Genomic DNA, 24,975 nt, shown 5'->3' with positions numbered 1-24,975 from the left:
TGTGAACAAAGCCTCTCTTAAATGTGGTTTGATTGACGCAAATCAAGAGCTGAGCGGGTGATTCATAGTTGTCAGACCGTAACACTTGCATAAAAACAGCATGTGGACAAACTTGCTGATGCACTCAGATGCTCGGCACGTATCATGAAAGGCAGAGTCAAACGCAGACCACTCACGATAATGTCGTTTTTATTCCCCCCTCCTCTCCGCCCCCCAAAAGACAATTTGGATTTTCCTAGGTAACAGATAGCGTCATAATAAATCTTCAGGCATAAATGTGTAATAAGCATTTTGCTGCACTTCCCTGCAGCTTGGCAGGAAATATTAATATGTCAAATAGAGTCATAATGCAAGTGGCATGCAGGGATAACCCTGAACCGGTTTTCTGCAGTTTGACAGAAGGGCTGCCCCAGTGCCAGCCACGCATTCTGACCCTCCTATTCCCAGTTTGAGTCTACTCCCTCTTCCTTTATGGCAGGCGTTTTTCCTTCCTTCTCCTTTCCTGTCCTCTCCTTCCCCTTGAGCCTCACAGGAGTCAGAGCAGCACTGGACAGACCCGTGCCGGAGGACAGGACTGTTTTGCCCCATCCCATAGAGGTGCGCCAGGAGGGAGCCGCAAGCAGCACCCAACCCAGCTCCAAGCCACAGCTCCTCGTGCCGTACCCCGAACTGGTCCCCCAGAGAGGGCTCCCTGCTCGCCCTGCGCCGGCTCCGCAGAAGGCTCGCAGATGTAGATAAAAGGCGCACAAAAAGCAGGGCTCCTTCCATGCACTCCACACGCCTCAGTGCAACGTAGCTCCAAGAGACACCACGACCAGCAGGCCTGATGCGACTCCGTGCCTTCGCCCACACAGCAGCCCAAAGGGACAGCCTGCAGCACAGGGGCACGCCACCAGGCGACCTCTGCCATCTCTGAAAGGAGCAGACACGCTTGCACGGGGAGATGGCCGAGTCAGAAGCATGCCTCCTGCTTCAGTAACGCCACATCTGCCCAGAATTAGAGACCACAGTCCTACCACCACAGCCCCGGGGCGTACAGAGCACTCAGCAAAGTCGGACCGCGCCATACCCCGCGTTTGCTAATTCAGTAGAATCAGCACAGATCCCGATCCCAGTTCTCCTCCTAGCTGGAAGAGGGTAAAAACACAGCGAACGAGCTGCTAACCCTAACACTACCCACCACACTGACAGCATGCAGAGAGGCTTCTACCATAACAGCTCGTGCAAATGACACCATTATGCTCCTGCAAACAATTAGGAAACAAAAGAACACACAAAAACCCTGCCAGCAACACACAAGAAACTGAAGGTATTGTTTCATCCTAATCTTTTCACAAACCATTTCAAGACAACTGCAAACGTAGGCGAGAAGATTCAAATGAGCATGACCTCTGAACTAACTCTCGCATCCGAGATGCACCTGGATGATGCCTGGGCTCCCAAGGTCCCTAGAACAACGTGCATCTTCTCTCCAACAGCGTGCCCACCAAGATGCCATCTTTTCTTCTGAAGGGCTGGAAAACATCAAGATGTGGCCTGCACCAAAGCGATGCTCTCCAAGCTAGCTCTGCTAGGGTGTCACACTCGATGAACTTTCTCCACTCACAGATTTTCAGTCCACGGAACTAGATTAGAGCCAGTACAAAGTGAACACCTCTAAACATGTGCGTGTTCCAGCACCAACCCCTCCGTGCCTGGACAAAGCCCCTGTCACCACGAGTCTGCTCCTTGCTGCCTGCCCAAAGCCCTCCACAAGCTGGACCCCGTCCTGCCTTCACCACTGTTGTATTTAAAGAGTGCTGCTACGCTACAATGAGGATATTTTAAGTGTAAGAACTGAAATTGCTTTCAGCATACCATAACCCTTCCAGCTGGCTCAGGAGGAGCAAGTCTTTGAGGCGCTCAAGTTTGACATCTCTCCATTAGCGCAGCTGGGACCAGTCTCAGAAGCGTTTCCACCACCACGGGAATAACAGATCTGACTCACCAAGATGGAAATAGTTAAGCAGAGGGGAGCAGCAAACAGGGAAGAAAATCTGTCAGAAAGACAACAACGTGAAAGAGCCAACTACAGCACGCTCAACGCCGCGCCGCTGGAGCGGCCACCCCTCCTCAGTCTCTGGTTTAGTCATTATTAAAAAAAACACACCAAGTACAAAACCCTTACAAAATTAGCTGATGAAGCACCTCCGCATGTCACCGGGAAGGAAATTGAAAAGCTAATTTGACTCAACATTTCTCGGTATAAACACCTGCAGTCCCGTGTCAGCTTTGTCACTGGAGCTGAACATGCCCCAGATCTGCAGGTAGCACAGGCTGCTAACATAGCTGATGCCCAAAGACCTCCTAGCAGCTCATGCTCCAAAGTCAAAGTGCTGGAGACAACGAGCTGCTAGGAGAGGAACGGCACTACAACAAATGACTTATCCTGAGATTCAAAACAAAACCTAAAGGATGGTATTTTTTGTACTTAGGGCCTCCCACCCAAGCTCCCATGAAACTCCCGTCTCTGTTTATAAGCAAATAATCTGGCTGGAAGACTTTTTTTTTTTTAAAAAAAAAAAAAAAAACAGTAGCGTTGAGTTCTCAACTGCTACGAGCACACCAGTGAGTGCCCATGCAGCCATGGCAGGATTTTTCCCCCGTTACATTGCTGCCCAAGAATCTGGCAGGATTCAGCTTCAGCTGTGCTCTCCAAACAACAGATCGCTTCTTATTGCGCTGGCCAGGCGAAGAGAGGAAGGGATTTTCAGGCAGGACACCACAAGCAGCTGTCTGCAAGTGTCAACAGCTGGAAGCTGAAGCACGTTCTCCTAAAATAGAGGAGAGGGCAGCGGGAGATCGACACGTGGAGCACGACAAGGTGACAGACAAGAACAAATAAGTACTTTCAAATAGAGCCCCTACGGTCAATTTTGATGGCTCTTCGGGCCTGCGTTTTAAGAAAACATCCGTGTGACTAACATATTTAGGAAGTCCAGAAACTGAATCTTGTGTTGTTTTTGGCTTAATGCGAGGCATCAGCGTTAATGACAACCTACAGTTAGCTGTAGTAGTTTTCTTTCTTCTTCATTGACATACATGACAAGACTTTATCAGCAGGGCTAAAATTAAAAACAAAACATTTTTCCTTGCTTAAGCATCCATTGACACCTTGTGAAAAGAGACAAAAAAAAACATCGACTTCATAGCAATTCCACCACCTTTATTTCAGTTTTCTCTAATTTTTGCATCACAAGTTCTGTACTTTGCACATCCATGACCACAGATATTTCATAATCAAGATTAACAGCTGCGGAAAGTGACCGTCCCAAGAGGCAGCAGGCATTGCTGTATCACAAAAATGACTTCTCGCTTAGGAAAACAGCAAGAACACGCTCGAAAGGAATACCGTAGGGCAACGCGGTGTCTGATTTTTCTCATCATTTTTAGGATTTAACAGAATCCAGTTACTAACATGAGAAGTACCTGAATAGATTCAAGATTTTTGTAAGGGGTGAAGTGATCCCGAGCTAAACACCTTACCGTTTAAGCCTATGCATGGGGTGCAGGGGAAGCCCCAGACACCATTAATGAAGTTCATGGAACTGTTTGAACACTTTAAAGTCCTGCCACCCCAATCTGAAATGAAGTCTGTGCACAGCACCACCCCCCAATGGCTTCTTCCCTCATTCCCTCCAAATTAAGGTGGTTATCATCTCACTGTTTGTTTGCTCCTACGTCCAATTTACTTATCTATAAATATATATTTTTTCAGAGGCTTCGTGCTACCCTGCTCCCCCTGCAAGCAGCCAGAGGCCATTCAGGATCCCCAGCGTCACACAGGATGCGCAGGAGTTTTGCATGCACGGAGCTAAACCATCAGCAGCACTCCAGGATCTCCAAAGCACAGTGACTGGGAGCCGGCTCTGCAGCCCCCCTAGAGCCCCCTACCCCACTGATTTACCCCCAGCATTCCGGTCAGGAACACCACGCCTTCCAGTTCCCCCAGCCATCCTCCAGACAGCATCCCGGTACTCTGATCGGGGAAGCGTCTACGCACGCTATAAAGGGCTCTAAAAGCATCGTTTCCAACCCAAACCAGCTTACTATCAGTAATTAGAGCATGAGTGAGACCAGTTGACAGGCGGGGAAAAAAGCTGTCCTGTTTATTTAGACAAGGTTTCATTTCTAGCAGAGCCTTTAAATATTTTTTAATGATGTGTCTTTAAATATTGTACAGTACTAATCCACCTTCCTCCCTCCTAACCACCTGCCCTTTTGCAGCCTCAACATTTTTAATTTTTTATTTTTTAAAAGAGAGAGCAAATTACAGCATACAGAGAGCAATGCGGTTGGAGGTTTTATTGACACTTGTTTGGAATGACCTGGAGAGCTCTTACAGCCTTACCACTTGTGAATAATGGAGACATTTAAAAGCTGAAGTCAATAAGATGTGTGCTACATAAACGTGAGAAGTATATTCAGAGTGCGGAGCTCTTTTAGGGTGTTCCCCCTGCGGCCCCCGTTAATTAATGCTAAGACGTGGTGAGAACTCGTTAAGCAGCAAGGGCAAAACGAGGCTATTTAATGCCACGTTAGGTGCCCAAGGACAACAAATAAGATGACAGAGGGAAGGGACAGCAGCGTAAGGAACTGCGCTCGCACCTCTGGAAGAGTTCCGCATCAGTAACCACGAATGGCCAAAACCAAAGCAGAAGTATGTGGTTTGGTTTGCTGCTTCACAAGTCTAAAGCAAGAGTGAGGTTTGAACACCATCAGATTTTGAAAAAAAAAAAAAAAAAAAAATCAAAACCTGTAACAGATTGCTTGATCTCTTCTCTGACATTCCCAAACCTCTGCTTCAGGAACACCTTGAGATGTGAGGGAGAATAAAGGACCAACAAATAACGACTACGGGGAGGAAGCTTGTTTCTCCTAAATCCTCAGAGTCCTGTTAGGAAGGGAATTATACAAACACTGAACCTGCAGCACAGCAGAGGCTTCCCAGGTCTTCCCAGTCCAAGGGGAATGCCCACGTAAGAACTTCCCAAATGGTGATTACAGGAAACAAAACCTCCCAATTTACTGGAAGTAAGCAAAGGCAGAGGCCTTGACGTGGTCATCAGCATCTCCACCTGGCTGCGAAGAGCTTACTATGGAAGTCCAGCTCGCGGTACAACCAAGAAAAAAGAAAGCCTTACTGCCTGTGCAATGAGTTCATGGGCTAGGAGGAAAAATGGGGTGAAGCAATTAAAAACTGGGGATCACCCAAGACGCCATGGCTCAAGCAGCAATACCCTGACTTCTCTGTACTTTGCGTAGCTGAAACTCTTCATAACTACTTTATATTTTTTTGCATACCTGTCAACATATCCATCTTTGATAAAAACACGTCAACCATTCAAAGTATCGTGACTGCCACGTCTATAGAGCTGACCTCAAGCATGTTTCTGATGCACGCAGCTTTAAGCACGACAAAGAGTCGCCAACTCTGAATATTTACCATAAAACTGGTGAGAATTTTCTACATGCACTGGAAATCTGAGTTGCTACATGAGTCCCAGAGGAGCTCTGGCTGATAAATCATTTTTATTGCTGGAATACCAATTTGGCAATTAGGGGAAGAAAGGGGAAGGAAGTGTTATTTTATACGTACCGTTGTTAGGAAGGGGCACTACCCAAACCAAAAAAAATAAATAAAAGAACGTGAGTAGTGAGACTCATGGCACTAGCTTCCACGGCGGCGGGAACTATCCTCACTTAAAAGAGCCGTTTGCCATTTCCCTGCTTCCACCAGGGAAAGGCACAAAGGCACTCAGTCTGCACTTCTTGGAAGACGCTGCTGCTCGGCGCTGCAGCTATTTATAGCGTGCGCAGTTCAAGGTGCGTGCTGCTGCAGACAAGTGAATGACTTGTTTTCACGGTAATTGATCTATACGGCACGGATTATATAAACAGTTGTTTCTTGCTCATTTCCACTCCCCCAGCATCTCCCATGATAAAAACGTACTTGTCAATACAGCAGCTGCTATCAGGCAGCAGAACTGTTAGCAGCTGCAAGGTCTGTAGCTCGGAGCTCTAGGTGAGCTTTGTAAAGACGTGCGGAAAATACAGCTGTGAAGCTTTCGCACGCAGCTGTATAGAGATTAGTGCTCTCTCCTGTTTCTCTTTCCACGCTATTCTTCTGCGGTTTACACAAAACACAAAGCCAATTTTCTCAGTTCTACTTGCTGTAAAACCTGGTTTAAGCATACGTGCACTAATCTCCTGGAGTTGTCCTGCTGCAAACTGGGTATCCATATCCTGCTTTGGAAAAGACAGTCCAATTTCTTTTAAAGCCACTACTTCCACTTCAATAGATTATTATGTCCTGTAAGCTTCTCCTTACCTTTCTGCATCTCTGCATAGAAGATAAAGCTATATTGTGCCCGGGAAGCAAACGCAGCGTGCCCAAAGCTGCCGACCTCTCTCTTTGCAGTGCTGTAGGACTGTATCATATCGCTCTGCGGGGCTGCGAACCGGGCTGCCTGAAATAGTCTTGTACAGAAACAATCCCCGACCGTCGAGAGAAGCGTTTCACTTCTTAAGATAGTGAAAATTCACAGCGTCAGGGAGAAAACAAACCGCTGCTGGAGACACGGCGTTCTTCTGGTGACCGCCGCAGCTCCGGCAGGGAGCACCAGAAAGAGCCGTGAGCGGGCAGAGATCAGTGGGTGAGGTGGTCAAAGGTGCACGCTAAACACAGCTCCACAGCTCGCAGAGAGCTCACGTTTAGCACTCACATACGCACAGACCAGAGCTAAATTTGCCTCCTCACTTGACACCAGTCCCCAGGGCGAAATGCAGACAACTGTCCTCGCCTCTCCACCCTCTTAGGGGAGGAAAAAAACAAAGCACTTTTTTCTTCCTGCACTTATTTATACCAGCGGGCTCTGCACAGAGCTGGGGGCTGCCTCGCCGACCACCATCCTCACGCGAGCAGCTCCTGCTCCCCGGGGCTGGATGCACATCTCCTCTGAACGCAGGGACAGCCTGGCCGCTACTGGCCTGCTCCGCTCTCTCCAGTGCTGGTATCGGAGCAAATGAGTCTGGGAAGCTGCTATAAACAGGCAGAGATGAAACAACTGAGCTGTTAAACACACGTATGAGTGTGTTTATTTTATCTGGCATCAACCGGTGTGTACCTTGTATCGTTCAGGTTAATCAGTTTATCACAGCTTGATTGGAGCAGGACCCAAACAGCTGCAGTTTAATTTTATGGCACAAGGAGTGTCCCCTACACACAAATTCCTTATCGTTTATCCATTTTAAAATGTAATTACATCTCAGAGAAGAGAATCAAGGCTGGAACCTGGTTAGCGTACACTCAGAGCTCGGGGCTCTGCAACTCACTTCCATCCACAGATAGAAACCACTGGAAAGCAGAAAAAACAACTTTGTTTTCCCAGCAGTGATTTACCCAGTTTAATTTTGCTAGCTGTGCATTGCAAAATCAATGCTTACCTAAAGAGCTGCCTGTTGAGCAACACGGTCTATAGCTCTGTTGCAACTGAAGCCGAGAGCTGGGCGCTGTGCTCCGGATCGCTGCCCGCCTCGCACGTCCCCTCCACCTCTGCTCCTTTCCACCCCACAGTAACTCCGCGCTGCTTTCCAAGGCTTCCGAAGGCGCAGAATGCACAGGGGGTTGCAATAAACACAGCCACCTGCCGTCACCTCTCGGCTCTGCTTTTAACAAGCCATTTCGCTACCTTACAGACTGGGCTTCGTGGTCTTCAGCCATGAGCGTTGGCTCCATGACAAGCGTGCACAGAGCTGCCTGTCCCACGCAGAGGATCTGCGGGGCTCTGCGCAGCTCAGCTCTCCAGCCTGCGTGGCCCCCCAGAAAGAAGGGAAAAGCCCCCAGATGCCACTGGCCTGAGCCCACACTGCAGAGACGCCCAGCTTCCTTTCTGTGGTGTGACTGGAGGCTGGAAGGCCGTCCTACAGCGTTAAATCGAGTCCCAGCCTTCTGCACTGGCACCCCTCCTTGTCGTTACTTCAAAAACAGGTATTTCGTCGAGTTTTTAGGGGACTCACAAAAAAGCAGTACTAAACAACCACATGCCAAGGTGGCTCCACACTAGGTGCTGGTAGAGAAAACTTGCTTCTTCAATTCATGGCAACAGCATATAACGTTCACCTAACAGAAGGAAAAATCAGAGCTATTTTTGAACTAATTGCAAGACAAACACCTTCAGACAGGAGTTCATTCCAAGAGGTGATGCAGAAAGCTCAACTGAATTGTAAGACCACGAGACGAGCCGGAGGTGTCACACTCGAACAAACCCTCAGTAACATCAGATTTACACCCAAGCACCTTCCAACGGAGGAGTTGGGGATGCTGTTACACAGGCTGTGACATTGCTTAAACATTCATGAGGGCGCCCCACAAAAGCTGGGAACAATTTTTCATCACTTTTAAACACTGTAACTAATCTGAGGGCGTTGCATTAGTTGGGAACATACACGTAGGCCCTGAAAGATGTCAGGAAAGTGCAAGTTTCTCCGCTGAACTTTTGCTTTCAAACCTAGAGGATCTCAACTGACCAACCAGCACTAAAGCATCAGGCCTACCTGAAGAGAAATAGTAAATACCCATTCCCACATCCCCTCAGCCTGAAAGCGGCCATCCCCACGGATGAGGTGCTTGTCTCGGCGCAGGCGGCTCCCACGTGCATTTGCACACACGTGCATCCATTTAGCAGCAGCAGCAGCCCCCACTTCTCGTGAAAACCCCGTTAGTCACCGATAACGCTGCGATTCGGGCAGGCCCTGTGTTCCCCACACAAACTGCGGGTGCAGACACCGAGGCCTCCGTCGTGCTCTGTGTCCTTTCCTGGGTACCTGCCCCGAGGAGCTCCCACTGCTGATGCCCCGAGGCCGACAGCCCTGCCTTGGTGTTTGGAAGGCACTCCTCGCATCGCTCGCAGCAAGGTGGTGCTTCCCTCTCCCTCCCGTAAGTGATGAAAGGTTCATTTATTTGGGAGCCGACTACGGTGGTTCTCGAGCTTACCTGGGAAAGCTTCCCATTCACCACAGGCGAGCGGAGTTTTCGAGACATGAATGTCTGTTTTATGAACATCTGCACTCCGTGAATGCTCCGAGTAGGAAGGCTATAAATGCAAGGATTGTGCACACGGGCAATACATTATATCTCTTAGGAAAAAAACACTAGATGCAAGATGGTATAAAAGCCTAAACCAGCACTGGTCAGCCAGCAGACTGCCTCATCTTTAAATTCACGAGAACATCCCTAGCTAGTCCCTTCTGTTGGCAGCTCTCCCCAGTGCACTCCTTCAACGTAATCAGACACACTCCAAACCTCACGGCCCAGGTGCTCCCCGGATAACCAATGCAACACCCCATGCAACACTGAGTAACTTCTCCGGAAAGATCCCCAAGTGGAAGATGGGCAGTACAGGAGGCCACAGACCCTTACTGCTCAGCCACAACGCATGGCCCGATATATTCTTCAGCAAGACAATCTTCTCACTTCGATAACCTGCCTAGTAACCCCAAAATAGTATACTATGGACTTACAACCTTTGTCCAGCACAGCAGGCAAGACCCTGGAAAAACAAGATCTGTGGGAGAAGGCAGTGAGGGAATGAAGGCGAGTCGCCTCCCTGGGACAGCAGCTTCTCTGAGCTCTCTTTTTCTGGGGCAAGACCACAAAGCGTTAGAAAGCAGCAGCTGCCTTGGGGCAGGACACGAAGCGATCTCCTCAGCTCTGTGCTATGCTTCAGCTCACACAGAAAATGCATCAATTTTAGCGGTGGCAGCAAGCCTGCAGGTGAGCGCAAGTTAAAGAAGTGCTATTAAAAAAATTCCACAGCCATGAGGGCCAGCAGTGGAGATAATGGAGGTTTTACTCAGCAGGTTTCATCCACTGTGAAATCTGGCGGAATTATTCCACAGTCTGACACCAGCACCAGGATTTACCCCTCTACCAGCAGACTTTGCTTACAGGATGTTATTTAGCGTGCCTTTTCCTCCTGCTACAGCATAAAGGCCAGGTAAAATCCATGCACGAGTCAGTGTGATTAATCTGCTGCATCTGTGCTTCCAGTGCACATCGTGTTCGGCTGAAACAGCTAATTTCACAGCTTCAGAAAACAGCAACAAATTTCACATCTTCCTGCAGCACAGGGACATCAGCTACACGCTCCCCTGTGGGACTGAAAAGCCTTACAGAATAAACCCGTGTTTCATCTGAGAACAGACTGCAGCGCTGCAATAGCATGACAAATTGACAAAGTCTGCAAGCTAATTTGTATCAGCCTTTAATCAAGAGTTTCTAGTCATTTTCCTTTATTATTGTCTGTGTTGAGGACAAATTAAAACTTACTACCAAGATGCCAAGTGCACCTCTGTGATCACCAATATCTCCGAGATCCACCACCGCTGGTTCCCATTTCCACAGTAGGGCTCAAATATATAAGCAAAGGACACACGTGCAAGTCCCAGTAACACCATCACCTTTCAGTTACACGTACAGGAAAGCTTTTTCCATCTGCAGGATCTGCTAGCTGCTGCTGGTCAGCTTGGGCTTTCTCCTGCTGCTGTGCAGAAGAGGGCAAGAGACCAGCAGCCAGAGCTGGAGACCGGCTGCTGCAAGAATTAATGCTCTCCTTCAAACCCGAGGAGGCAGAACCCGACAGCTCTTAAGTACCATCCACCACAGACACCAGCTTTAAAAAAAATGCCTCTCTCAGCTCAGCAGTTTGAGTTAAGAGCTCTCTTCAATAGCAATCCTGAAAGCAGGCCCCCCTCGACTGTTTTCTTAGCTGAGCTCCAATTTCCCTTTGAAGGCCAAGACTCACAAAACCAGAAAAGAAATGTTCTCATTATTATAGCAGCTGATTTGACACTGAAGAAATCAAATTCTAAGCACTTCCTTGTGTTTGCTAGCAAATACTTTATTACTTTGTTATACTGCACACATTTAAGTCTTCTTACATTTTGCACTATTTTGGATACGATAAAACAGACGAGTGTGTCAGGATAATCAAAAGGACAGAAGACCAACTGGCTCTACTGGATCAAATGCACCCCCCAGAACTTCAGACTTGAAGCAAATTGTACTTTCTTGACTGTTTTCACTAGCAGTCATGTGTTTGTGCATGCAAAACACATGGCAGATGTTGGCTGGTGTGGGATGGAAAAAATTTGCTCTGGATGACCGTACGGTGCTGAGGGTTCACTCTGCACGGCTGAGCAGCAGAGGGGCACCGAGTCCTTCACCGCACAGTTACCAGAAAGGCGATACAAAAACAAAGAAAAAAAAAAAAAAAAACAGACAAAACTGAACACTTGCAGGTAGAAAGAGCCAGGTTTGGGGAAGCTGTGGTAAGAGGTTTTCTCAGTGTCTTCACCAGCACCCCTGTGCTCCCTGCTGTGGCTGGATGACCGGGAGCTCTGCGAGGCTCAGCTGCACCAGGAGGTGCCGGGATCCTCTTTTCGGAGCTCCCTCGCAGGTTAGGATTATACCACTTGGTTAGGACAGCATCGGTGTTTTGCAGGATCAGACATGGAGCTGATGGCTGGAGCTGACACAGGGGCTGCACAGGCTCTTGATGAACTGACTCTGTATGGGCTGAGGGGTGGGAGGGATAACAGAGGAGGTCAGCTTCCACACCTGAAGTCTGGAGCAGAGGGAGAAGATGCACCACGACTAGTGGCTGCACTCGCAGTCGAGACCAAACCTCCACAACCTTCAGAAGTGTGGGGAATGGAGTTCTGCCTTCCCACCGCCCAGCTGGGAGGTTAGAAAGCACACACACACACAATAAGCAAGTCCTGATCCCAAGGGATGGAAGAAGTGGCAGTGAACATTTTGGAGCCTGAATCACAAGTCCTGCACTTTTGGGCTGGGGTCTACCTGAGAACCCAACCCAGGCGCTGTAGCCTTACGCAAACACATAAGAGAAAAAGTTCTACTCCTCAGCTTCAACTAACCAGCCTGGCCCAAGTTTCTGCTCTAAGAGTGCTTTTTAACTTTAGCTTTTCTTCCAGACAGAAAACAAGGTATTGATGCTTCCTCTCCACTTCGTAGACATTTCAACAAGCCCCATGGGGCCCAATATTGCATTCCATTTGCAACAGCTCCTGCCTACAGATTTGCCACAGCAGGCAAACACGTTATGACATTGAGATCAAGACCCAGACATGGAAACTCACTGCCCTCTCCTCTAAGGAGAACCATCTGCTGGGCCCCCAGCCATGCCTGCAAACTCCTCGTCCCTCAGCAGGTATCGCTGCATCAGCTGAAGCCACATCCTCTGGAGAACTGGCCCAGCTCTGAGCTAGAAAGTTGCCAAAATAACTGAAGTAGCAACTCTGCAAAACAGCTAAAGCCATGGTTAAGACATCGAATGGCTCTCTAGATAGAAGTTTTGGATTAAGTATGTGGTAATGGGATAATCTGTGCATAAGAGCAGACTTTAATACCAGCAATTCAATCCTTCTGCATTAGCTATTTCTTTAATCAGGTATTACAATACCAGAAGCTTTAACATTTCCAGCAGAAGCTTAAAACTTTTCCACAAAGGTTGACTGAAGCACAAGACCAGTCTGAGGCTGAAAGGCATACCAGTTCCAGCCTGGACTTCCTTCACCTTGTTCAATGCAAGCCATTTACAACTAGTCTGAAAACACGGCTTTGTGGTTGGAGGTAGAGTGCTTTGATGCATGAGTTTGTTGTTGTTGTTGTTCAGACAAACTGGTTTTTGAAGAAAAATCTCAAAATTGCTCCCATCAGTTTGCTCACCACCATAGTCCCGGTAGATTTTACACTCCTGCTGCACATGAACCCATCGGCACTTTAACTCCCACTGATGCTTGGCTGTGCTACGCTCGGCACGATCAAGAAACCATAAAGCGCCTTTGCAATGCAGCAGCCTAGCGGCCGTGCTGCACGTACAGGTCAGCACTGCGGGCTAGGTTCCTTCTTAAAGCCACGAGATTTTAAGCATCTTTCAGTCCACATTTAGGGTACATAGCACGCTGTCTTTGAGGCTTTAGTGTTGACCACGTCATGTATTTAAGGGCTCTGAGTCCAGATAGCTTTATTTTAAGCAACATCATCATTTTCACAGTAGCCTTAACACCTCTTCTCCATGAGCTACTCCTGCTTGCACGACTGCACGCAGAATTCCCAAACCAGTAAGTCAAAACAAGACCAGGAACTGAGCTGAACTCCTCTTACTTCAAATGGCACAGTAAAAGTTAGATCTTTCAAAAGCTTTTTGATTTAAGATGAGCCATGGGGGAAAAATACTCGGAATTTCTTAGAGAGGTTTTTATATTTGCAAAACAAACAAAAGCAACTCCAAAGCAAAAACTATAAACAAAAAGAAAACCCCACTTTGCTAGAAGGACTGCGTATCGAGCGCACCGGTGACATTCTCCTAGGCTGCTCAGAAGGTAAAATGAGGATGCGAGAAGGAAGCATCCAAATGCTCATTCCACCTCCTCATGCGCTCAAGAGCCTACCCGTCTCCCTGTTCTTTCCCCACCCTCTGGTCAGAAGGATTTCAAAAGGGATCAACAAGCTGCCTTTTTAATCACAGGACGGTAAAGAAACCAAGAACAGAAACAGAAATAGAACAACTGCATTAAGACAGCGCTGTCCATTTAGACTTAAGTGCATGCACATCTGCCCCCAGAACGCTGCAGTGGTATTCACAGATCAGTCATTTCTTTGATAATAAATGAATTAAAGAACTAAAAGATAATCTGTGTAAAAAAAAATTAAAAAATCTGCTGCCACCCTAGTAGAAATCGAGTGGTAGGAGAGAAGGCCAAGCTTCAGGAATACTAAGGGCAAGGACACAATCCGAGCCGAGATGTTCCTCATTCCCCTCGCGGTGGACAGAAATATCTTCAATTGTGTAAATAAAGCCTTAGTCAACAGCACGGCAAATCCGTACACAGATAAATGTCACATGTTGACGTCAGTGCCAGCAACCTAATCAAAGTACAGCCTTCATCTATTTTTAAACCCTGGTTAAAGTATTTAAAATAAAAATCATTGAAACGAGTCTTTAAGAAAAAAGCCCCCTCCAACCCTACGCACCAGTACCACGGGGCCGAAGCATTTCCTTCTCCCTGGTACCGGCAGCACAAAACTGCGAACCCAGCCCCGACACGGGCTGTTCCATCCGATGCGTCACTGCACTAGAAAGCAGCAGATAAGGATTTGGGAAAGCGCACCCATCAGGTTGGCACTAGCATTTGTATTGGAAATTTACCCAGACAGGTTAAAAATAACACCGCGAACATTCGCAGCCATTCTGAAGGTCGCTTTCCACAGAAGTGCTGTTTTTATAGTACGAGCTCCTGGCGACATGTGACCAGCTACTGCTAGTATTTTTGTCCCCAGAAAACACTCCGCACAATCAGGTTCCCTTGGCTCAGAATTAAGGTCACAGAGCCTGGTCACAACCAACATGACAGAGCCGCCGCACAGAAACCAAGCCCAGCAGCTACTGGATTGACTTGTTTTCCTTTTCAAAGACTCCTCCTCATAAACACTCCACTGACTTGCGTTAGAAAAAAGGAAAGAAAAGGTCATTTCCTTCTACCAGCACTCTCAGGCTTACGCGGCTGTCGCGTGTTTCTACGGTTTTAAGCGCTGTTATCGCAGGCTCCGGTTTCTGTACCACACGAGGCCATGCGAAGCAAGCAGCAGCGCTCGCAGGACAAGGCAGGAGATGTCCCCAACCTGCTGGCCTCAGAGAGCAGCGACGTGACATCCAGCAAGGAGACTGCTATGTAAGAGAGCTGCATGGACGGCCTCGACAGCAGGCCCACCAGGATGCTCTCCGCAGCGGCCCCGAAGACGTTCTCCATTCAGAAAGGCAGCGAGTCATGCAGAAAAGTCTCTTCAGCACTTAAATCCCCAGTTTAGAGGAATACATTGTAACATGAAGGCTCCCCCAGGGATTCCTTCCTGGGGACACCAGCAGGAGACCACTAGCCGAAGAACAGGAGAGAACAGCCTGTAAATTAGTATCCAGAAGTCTGAATCTCAATATTCAGATCAGATTCAAGTTCGAGGAGGAAACGATCCATTTTTCTTGCATCCATCCCATCCAACTGCTGTTGCCTACCACCCAGCAGCACGCAGGGTGCCAGCTCCGGGAGCCTTGTGCCCAGGGACGAAGCCCGCCGTGCACCCGGCCTCGCAGAAGTGGAAGAACCCACTAGTTTGCTTCCTAAGGGCGGCTCATTCACAAGCATTCAGAACTTCTTCGCACGAGAGCTTGACATCCCACATTACTGGTACCCGCAGAAGTCATTACTCGGTATTAGTAGAGATTTCAGCAGTAACCGCGTATAATGAACTCCTTCCCAGGTGTTCTTGTCCACTTTCCAGGTTGTCCTTGAGAGAAGCAGTAAGGATTGGATGCTATTTGTAGAGGCTGGCAGCAAAAGCTTGCATTGATCTCGTATCCTCGCTCTTCGCCGCGTTTTAAAAAGAAACTTGCCGTTTAAAAGAAGCAAGGATCTTTCATTCATTGCCAGCACTTCCTTCGGCTGGAACATACAAATGATTTAACAGTTTCTTAAAGTTATCCGTGGAACGCAGATAAATGAAGATAGCAGGTTCATGAAAGATTCCTGACTTATTATTCCTTACAGAGAGACAGAAAATAAAGGCCTGTTTAGCATCTAAGGTACTCCTAGCAGCAGCCACCCAGTAAAAAGCTGTCAGTGCACAATAAAAAGATTTTTATTCAAGGGAACATGAAAGCTTCATCCATAACATACTCCACAGCTGTCAGTGAAACAGAGCACCAAGAGGAACTGTAAATCAGCAGTGCCAAAGCCGGCCTGCAGAACGCGCCTGGAATGCCCAACGCCGAGCGCGGCTCCCGGAGCGCTCCTGCTCCCCGAGTCCCGGCGTCTGCACAAAATCCGCATTTCCAGCCCCCGTGGCCTCCGCCAAGCACGAGCTCCACACCAGCAAGGTAGTGCTGTCCTGTGAGCTTAGCCAGACAGAGCAACACAGAAGGGAAGAGAACAAGTCTTCGGCAACGACATGGAGGTTCAAAAACGAGGGGAAAACAGGAAAATTAAAATCACTCACCACTCCGAGATCTTATATATGCTTCAACTTGTGAAGATGCATATGAAGATAGATGTTTATCGATTTCTCTCTCGGCCAAGGGGTTGCCTTATTTAATGGAAGACAGCAGAGATAAACCTCCTGGATAAACTATCAGTGGAGGAATCCATTTCCCCAACAGAAAGGATCAATGTTTATCCATTTTCCCTTTTATCCTCCCAGTCACAGTGAATTTCAGAAAACAAGCTAACCGCAGCTTCCATCTGCTCTCCTCCTAGACATTTCTTCAGCTAAAGAACCCACGGCAGAGCCTGCATCAAACCTGTTTGGACAGGATTTTCTTACAAAACTTAATCAAGCATGATAAAGAAAGCAGCTTCGCTTGGAATGCTAAATTTAGTGCACGTCTGCAACCTGAGCACATAACCTATACGGCTGGACACACAGAGGTGGTCCCCTGGGACGGAGCAGCTTCGTTCAGCTTGTTTTGAATTCGAAATACCCTAGCTAGTAGATCTGGAGTAGCACACAGACCTTAATTACATGAAAGAACGTAAGTACAGAATAACAAAGTCTTTAAGCAAGAATCATGCTGAGAGCTCTCAAGTCCCCCGCAGCACTTTCCCAATCCCCCAACAAATAAAGCTCCACATTCGGGGGAAAGGAATACAAAGTACATTTACTGTAATACTGGCAGATGAAAAATTGTAATTGCTCTGCCCTGACATCTGGTTTCTATTTCGCTTCCATTATATCAGATTACATAACAAACAGATGATGCACTAGATCTACTGAGTTCTTCTGCAAGTCTTGTGTGGATTTGCTGTTTACATTCTTGTTCATAAAAATTTAAGCTATGCCACACACACACAGACAACATTTGAAGCAGACAAAGGCATTAAAGACAAATGAGCAGTTTCCAGAAGGAAGAAAGCAAGACTGATTTTGGGGGGAGGGAGGAGAGAGGGGTGTTTCAATCCGCACAGAAGAGATTCCATTCTGTAATTCAGGTCAGAAACTTCCTCTGCATGTAACAGCCCTTGTAGCTGTGCAGCTGGGAGTTTATATAAATAAGCCATGAGGAACACACAGGTTTGCACCCAGGTGAAGCAGTTATGTAAGCAAGTCACAAATTTAATGATGCAAACACAAATTCCGCTTGGCCCTGTCATGTTACTATTACCTACTGAAATGCAACTCCACACCATGTGGCCCATCTCTTCACCTCCTAATTTTGGCCTGCATGTTATACACGCACACACGTATGTAGTTCCCCCAGACTGGCACTTTCAAGTCATTTCTGCTGTCACGGTGATTCATGCTCTTAAAAGCATATGGTAAATATGTAACTTTCAAAATCAGACATCTACTTTGCTGACCTTGTCCCCAGACACATTTTAAACCTCCTTCTGAGTCAACAGCACATCCTTCCTCTGCAGCAATTCAGGAAGTCATGCAGCAATGGCTGTAAAGCTGATTCAGCTGAATACAGGTGATTTTCACATGCCAGAGAGGTTTCAGTCTCACTTGGCCACACGAAGCGAGTAGCGTACAGTATCACAAGAGGTTACAGGTTTCTTTCCAGAACGTGTCTGCATGTGCTTCCCTCCCCAGCACTGAAAGATGCAACTAAACACATGCATTTCAGACCCAGGACACAGTGGCAATTCCGTAACTGCATTGTTATGTACAATACCATCTCTAAGGCTTCTAAATCCCATGCTCAAACAATTTCATTCCCTATCCCTGCCATTATCGGGCAGAATGAATTTTCCCCTCGAACACAACACATGGGAACGAAAACCCTTAGAGCTGCAAATTAATATTGCCTGTGATGGTTCATAAGGACTTAGAGCACTGTGCCCCTCTCTGCAGTATGCTCAGGTTTTATCTGGAACTGTTCTGACTCACCAAAAAATCTGTATTCTCAGAAAATTGCATCCACAAACTATTTTCCATAGAGTGTGCAGAAAGTGACCCCAAACTGCAAACCACCTCCAGACTTCCTACTGCACACATAATAAACACATTTCTCTGAACTCCACTTTTGGCATACGTTCGTATCCTGCAAATGCAGGTAACGCATTCAGGCCAAAGCATCCAGGTTCTCAGGCGCCCCGGTGGCAAGATTTACTCCATACCTACCTCGGGTTCTCCGCTTTGTGTCTCGAGGCCTGAGCACCTCCTACCGCTTGCCATCGGGCAGGATAATGGGCACTGCCAGCCTGCTCAAGGGCCAATCGTTACGACGGGATTTACAGCTTAAGTGAAGGCCGATTCCTACCGGGACTGCATGATTTTGGCTGACAACAACCTCATCACAAGTTATTTTTAAGGCAAGCAAGCGTGGGACCTGCTCTGCAGGAGAAGAATAAAGCAGGTAGAGTAACGATCGCTGCAGTTTGGGGGTGTAAGATCTGTCCCGGGATGGGACCAACAGGTCTTTCGTGGAAAAGGGAGCCTCACGCGCAGCAGCCGTTGCATAAACCCAGACATGCCCTCCTAGCGGGCTTCCTTTAAACGTGTGTCACGCACAGCCACTTACAGGAGCTAATTTCCATTTTTCCCTCTGCACAAGCCCACTCACAGGAAGTCTTGCAGGATGCGTATCCCTTCGATACCTGAACGTCTCGGTGAGTAACATCGCAGGCAATTCCTCTTCCACCCGGCCTACTCACAGGAGCTCGAGCAAAGGCAGCGCCTGACTCCCTCGGGCACCGAGCGGCTGCAGGTAGGCAGGCAGCCACCTAGCGCTGCAGTCAGGTGAAAGAACAGCATTTCTGATACACTTTGCGTAGAAACCGAACAAATCTTATGCTTTATCATTAAAACTGACAAAGAAACTAAGAAGACGTTCTAAGTTGCCTCTAGCAGAACAGCCTGCGGTGACCGAAGACCCTGGTAGATGACGGGCAGCCCAGACACCTGAGCCAAACCAACGAGAGCCCGAACAAAACCACCAAGCTTTCTGCTGGAAATGTCTGCCAAGACTCCCTGCTGACAGGACCTCTCTGAGTAGGAGGCTCGTGACATTTAAGTTGCAGCCGGATATGAAAATAATAAAAGCATTCACAGATAACAACTTGATGTTCTCCAATTTTCAAAGGCCAAGTTATTGGCTTTTCCCCCCATCTTATTCTTGCACAAATCTGCACACATCTACATTAGGTGGTGTACAGATGATATCAGAAATGCTGAAAGCATTAGTCATGGCCAGACAAATGGAGAAATATTCCAGAACACCGTAGTTTTCAAGCAGCCCATCCCTCAGGTACTACAGGTACCTGCTGCCAGCTCTGGCAAACGCAGCAGCAAAAAGGATATTGTGCTGGTGAAAGAGAATCACTTCTGGCCATGTCTTGACTGGCTTGTCATTAAGCAACAAGCAAGCAATTAATAGTATTAATCTTACAACAGAAAGACAAGCGTGTTCAACTTCTTACCATGAGGAGCTTTTCCCTCTGAACTTTTCCCCACTGGATCGTGTTCCTAGGAAGCTCAGCAAGAATTACTCAAAGCAGCAGCAGCTTAGGGCGAGAGAGAGGGGCGGGGGAAACGAGGAAAAGGAAAAAGCAACACCACCTCCCATAACAAAACATCATCAAATCAAATACTAAGATACTTAAGGTGTCCTTTAAGGTGTCCTAAGGAAGTTCTGTGGGAACCAAGCACAGAGAGATCAGCCCTGAGCAGGGTGGCGAGCAGCACGAAGCAGACAGAGCTGCTCTAACAGCACCAGTGCTGCTCAGGTGAGGCTGCGGAAGGCAGCTCCCTCCTCGAGCACACAGCCTGTACCTGCCCTCAGCTGCCCCTGCCCCACTGTTCCTCTGGAAGCACCTGAATTAGTACGCTTGCTCTTCCATTTCGCCCTCAAAAGATCTTTAGATGTTCATCCATTAGCGCGTGTCAGGGTTGCGTTGCATGCCTACAACACAATTGCAATAGCTCTCTCACAAATCTCAGGCATCACGGTGGTTGGCAGCATAACTCGGAGTTAGCCTCCCTCTTCAGTTGTTAGGCAAGGCAAAAATTGTAATTGGGAAAGTAATTGGGCTAGGAAAGAAACAGCAACCGGCTCTCAGCAGGCTGTGCCAGCGAAGCAAGCTGCATGCACACCAGCCACCATTTGGGCCGCAAAAGCCTCGATGGGTCCCACTTTCAGTGCCGTGAACACGCTCAGGACCGAGACCTGCAACATATTCTCAGGGCAGCCATCGCCACAGCGAGAGGGCGACCACCTGGTGCCCAACGGGAGGAACAGCTCCACATTTCAGCATGACAAACTAACACACGATTTAACTCGTTTCAGCTCTCCTCCAGCTGAAGGCTTGCCCGCGCTACCTTAACTCGCTCTGAGTAAGGCACCGTGCCTACACCATCCCCGAGCCCGTACGGATGAGATGTTTATAGCTGGTGAAGGAGTTCAAAGCTCCGGATTGTTCTTTGAACACCTCCTCCAGCTGATGGGGGGAGAAAAACAGTCAGCTAAGGGATCCTCTCAAAAAAATCAGCACACAGCCATAGTCATAACAAGTCCTCGAGCACGCCAAGAGCAGAGCAGTGAACTCTGCAGGGAGATGGAAGGCTGCGGAGAGAGTCTTAATTTTATGCTTCACGACATTTTTATTTAAAGCAGCATGAGGCAACGTGAGAAAAGGAGCTACATGGCTCTGACTTTCTTGGAGGCCAAAATGAAAAAGCTGTTTCTTCAGCACCGAGATTTCAAGTGCTTATTCATTCCCGCATGTCATCTGTAAGCAAACTACTCCTCCATTCATTACAGGCTGGCAGAATGCAAAGGCGTAGTGCAGAAGTCTTCACTTTTACTATTATAAACGATGCTATTTTTGCCTTGAGCCTCCAGCATCACAAATCACATATCCTTCACACACATCACCCCCGGCTCCCTCCACTCAGCTATTGTGTCTTCCGAAGCTGTAGGTGTTTTCCTCCCGTAGCTCTACCTGGTGAGAGCAGTCGGGAGCGAGTTGTGACATCTGGCTGCTCTGCAGAGAGTCGCGCACGCACGGCTGCGCGCAACCGCTCGATTATAAGGCAGTGCAATTAATAAAGGGCTGCACGTGGCCTGCAAACCACTGCTGACAACAGCTGCTGGGATTACCGTCCGACCTGCGTTCAGAGCTTTCACCATTAACGTCACCTTTCAACGCGGAGCAACAAACTGCCACCGCCGCTCACCGTCAGACAGCGCTCGACATCCAAAGCCTCAGCGCGCATTGCATTTTCTGCCCTCTCATCTGTTTCCACCAGCAGCAAGTTTTCAGCTCTGCTCAAATGCCAGACAAAACATCTTTAAGCTGCCAGCGTGCTCTCTGCTGGCACAGCCAAGGGCACTCTGCAAAGGTCAGTGGTTTGAAAAATCTGTGCAACATATCAGAAAGCCTTATGAGCATGTGATGCTTGGAACCAGAGACTGATCCATAATTAGATGTTTCAGCGGTTGTTATCCTGGAAAGAGGTCCGCGGTGGCATTTCACAAGTCCAGGACCGGGAAAAAAACCCGCACGGCAGTTTATTTTCTCGGTGTCTAAAAAAGGCTCAAGCTGAAACAATCTGGAGACCAGCGGTGGTGCAGGCAGCACAGCACTTGCTAGCAGAGGCAGGGCTGCCTGCTTTAGTCGTGTTTAAGAGCCTTGCACCTCAAATACCCCTGAACACGTCTGAAGCATGAGCTAGGTGGAAGCTCCAAGTCAGTAATTTTCTTATTACAGCCGGGGAATCAGCTGGCAGGCAGAGGCAAGCAGTGACAGTGTCCAGCAGGCTCTGCCAGCTTCGATTTGGGAGAAACACCCCAGCCCCAGCCCTCCTCCGTGCAGCTTCCCGGTGCACAAAGCTATCCACACACCAGTTAGTCAGCAAAATTGGCATCTTGGAGGTGGCAGAATGGTTAAACAAAAAGGGGGGGGGGCGCGGAACTAAGCTGATAAATCACTTAAATTTACCAATACAAGAGGTGTACTAACTAACCGGGATGTTAGCAACAGCTAGCGAGTGGACAAAAGCAAACAAGCCAGCAGACATGATGAAAATGCAGCCGTGCAAGAAAACAGCAAAAAAAAAAAATGAAGAAAGCGAATACCGAGCGTTCTGCCTTTCAAAATAAAAGTCAGTCACGATCTCATGACAGTTTCAAAACACTACACACACCTTTCTGGTGTGAAACATTTCCACTGTAAGATACTAGGAAACAAACAGTGCAGTTCAAAAGAACTACTCCTACATTCAATTTACTTATTTTAAGAGAAAAAAGTTCCTAGCACAAGAGTTCTTTCACCACAACTGCATCTGATCCTTTTCCTTGCTAAAGCCACCTAGGCAAGTGTCTGGATCAGCTACAAGCATCATTATTTCCAACTAAAATTAAATATCAAGTTATTGCCATGATTTCCTCTTTCTGTAGAGATCCGTACTCTTCCGGAGCTCAGGGATCCAAGCGAGGCATCACGAGCAGAATGCCTCACGCCAGCCCTGCTCCCAGCTCAGCTGCAGGCAGGGCATCTCCTACAGCGGACCGGGGCTCCCCACATAAAGCAATGCAGCTCTTAAAAGGGATGGAAGGGGAACGCACACCTCGATTTAACACACGGCTGTCTTTTCTCAGCAGTTAGGAAGCTCGCATTCCCTTTGTAATTACCTGCCCTTCGGCCAGCACCCAACACCACACCAAAGCTCAGTTACAGGTACGTCAGACACCCAGACCCAACATCAGGCTTCCTAGGCGTCTGGCATCACAAGGCCACAGAAAAGCGCAGCCCGGAGCCAAAGGCAGGCCTAAGAAATAATTTTCCCCGGTTCATACAGGAGGAGCCTGGACAGAGACACGTGGCCAGACCGCAGCATCACACGCAGAAACGAACAGGAGCTGACCTGTACCCACTCGAAAGCTGGTACTTGAAACCAGAACTGGCCCCATGCTCTCCTTCCACACACAAAAAGTGTCAAGCTACAGATTTAGCAACCAAAGGAGAGTTACGATGGGCACACACGCGCACGTATAAATACATATGCACACATGAATCCACAACCTTGAGCCAACTCCAGACAGCCTTGTTGCTGTCTAACAGCACCGTATACTCCTGAACAGTCGCTTTCTGCCAAGAGCTAGGCACAGACTCTCACGAGAAGAATGGCACAAAAGCGTACACAACGCCAGCTGTCTTTACAACGAAGGCACGACGGGAGCACGCGCTCTGCGCACCAACACAGGTAGGGGCAGGCAGCTGCCGAGCCCGCCACGGTGCCTTCTCCGGCAGTCATCTCCATCATCGTCTCGTGGCTTCGCCGGCACCACGAGACCCATCTCTGATGCAGGAATAAACAAACTACACCGGGAAATAAATAAAAAAAAATACTTTAATTCTCAAACCTCGAGCTTTAACGGGAAAAAGGGGGAAAATATGCTCTGCACAGATTATGTGTTAAGCTTGACCAAAACATGTAAATATCCTTATGAATATTTAGCTTACAACTAAAGGGAGGAGGAGGAAGGGGAAGGGGAGACATCTACTCCAAAACTTGGCACAAGATGAAGGATCCTGTACTAAAAAACAGAGAGCTTGTCAAATCCCTACTTCAGGCTGAGAACAAGCCACACTTCCCTTTCTGGCAAGGAAAATGAACTGCAAGTGGACAGCTTTCTCATCAAATAGACATGGATTATACCACTGAAAGTGTTTATAGATACAAATCATACATAGGCCTGCCCTTTCAGGCTCACGCATGCCTGCAGTAGGTTGGCATATGCATCAGGACCAACAGATTGGTTTTTAAAGGACAAACAACTTTTCAGAAAGTTAAATAAGAAACAGTTGGTTTGATAGCAGCTGGCTTCTCAGAATGGGTGAAATAACATCCAAAACCTTCAACAGAAATGGTATCTCTAAGAATTTTCCCCCATCACTCCACCAGCAGGTTTTGTTTTTATTTAGATACAGACTAAGAGAATGAAAAGATAAGTAATTATTTTAAGCTTTAGGAATATTCTTAATATCTCTAACGCCATTTGTTCCATCAAGCCTGCGCAACTACTCTGGTCGCCTCGGTGCCAAATCTACCGGTAGGGGAGCTCTGAGGCATTGGCACAGTGATCCAGGCAGGAGAAGGAAGATGCTTCCAGAAAGACTGAACAGACTTTTTTTCCCTTTCAATTAAAATCAGTGCATTCTTTCAGGAGAAGCTGCTGTAGTCTCAGCAAACTGGCAGCCTTTATCCCAAGCTCCAATTCGCGCTGACGAACAGCTGTATGTGCATCGGTTCAGGCTCTCCAGCAGCTCCCTCAAGCCTCTCTCCGAGAATCCAGACACAGAAAGAAGCCTGTGTCTGAGGCGTCAGACTGCAGCTACTCTGCGACAGGGGGAAAAGCATTTCTTCACATCTAAGTCCATCACTTACACACGTTTCTTTAGCGTGCCTTAATCAACAGGACATTTCATAGTGTTAAGTCACTGCTGCTTTAAGTTTTCACATGTCTCCCTGTTTCATTTTTCTCCTTTTCTGCTTTACTGACAGTTGAAAGAAGTGCTATCGGTGAACCATGGACGGCTTTCAAGGATCAAGCTGCTCCGGCAAAGAGGCATCACTCCATTAGCCACTGCCTTGCCAACGCCAAGCCACAGGCTTCCACAGCAGCTCACGTGCCAAGCGGCACAGCCTGTGCCACTCTGCCACCACCACAGCGTGTCCCAGGGGGCACAGCAACACTGCACGCACTACACACTGGTTACTAGTGATAGTAAGCTTGCATTTGTTTTTCCATTCAGTTATAATTAAAAAAAAAAAAACAGTATCAGTGACTGGAGTACCTGAAATATGCTGTCATCCTTGCAGTAAACCTCCGGTTTTCTTACGTCTCAGCTAGCAAA

The 24,975-nt window shown here is 47.9% G+C and overlaps 1 protein-coding gene across 9 annotated transcripts in view; it reads right to left on the bottom strand.

Annotated features, from left to right (window-relative positions):
- Positions 1-24,975, bottom strand: part of HDAC4 (histone deacetylase 4) — a 243,219-nt gene that overhangs the window by 182,077 nt on the left and 36,167 nt on the right. For 5 of the 9 annotated variants that reach the window (XM_035330825.1, XM_035330829.1, XM_035330828.1 and 2 more), the window contains exon 1: positions 6,371-6,608. The exons of the other annotated variants lie outside the window; for them this stretch is intronic. In XM_035330825.1, coding sequence (XP_035186716.1) covers positions 6,371-6,479 — 109 coding nt within the window. In that variant the 5' untranslated portion in view covers positions 6,480-6,608. Of the gene's footprint in view, positions 1-6,370; positions 6,609-24,975 lie in introns of those variants that run through there. 9 annotated transcript variants of the gene reach the window in all.

This window comes from Oxyura jamaicensis, chromosome 7 (assembly GCF_011077185.1).
Source record: "Oxyura jamaicensis isolate SHBP4307 breed ruddy duck chromosome 7, BPBGC_Ojam_1.0, whole genome shotgun sequence".
Lineage (NCBI taxonomy): Eukaryota > Metazoa > Chordata > Aves > Anseriformes > Anatidae > Oxyura > Oxyura jamaicensis.
This window is presented reverse-complemented; position numbering and strand designations above follow the sequence as displayed.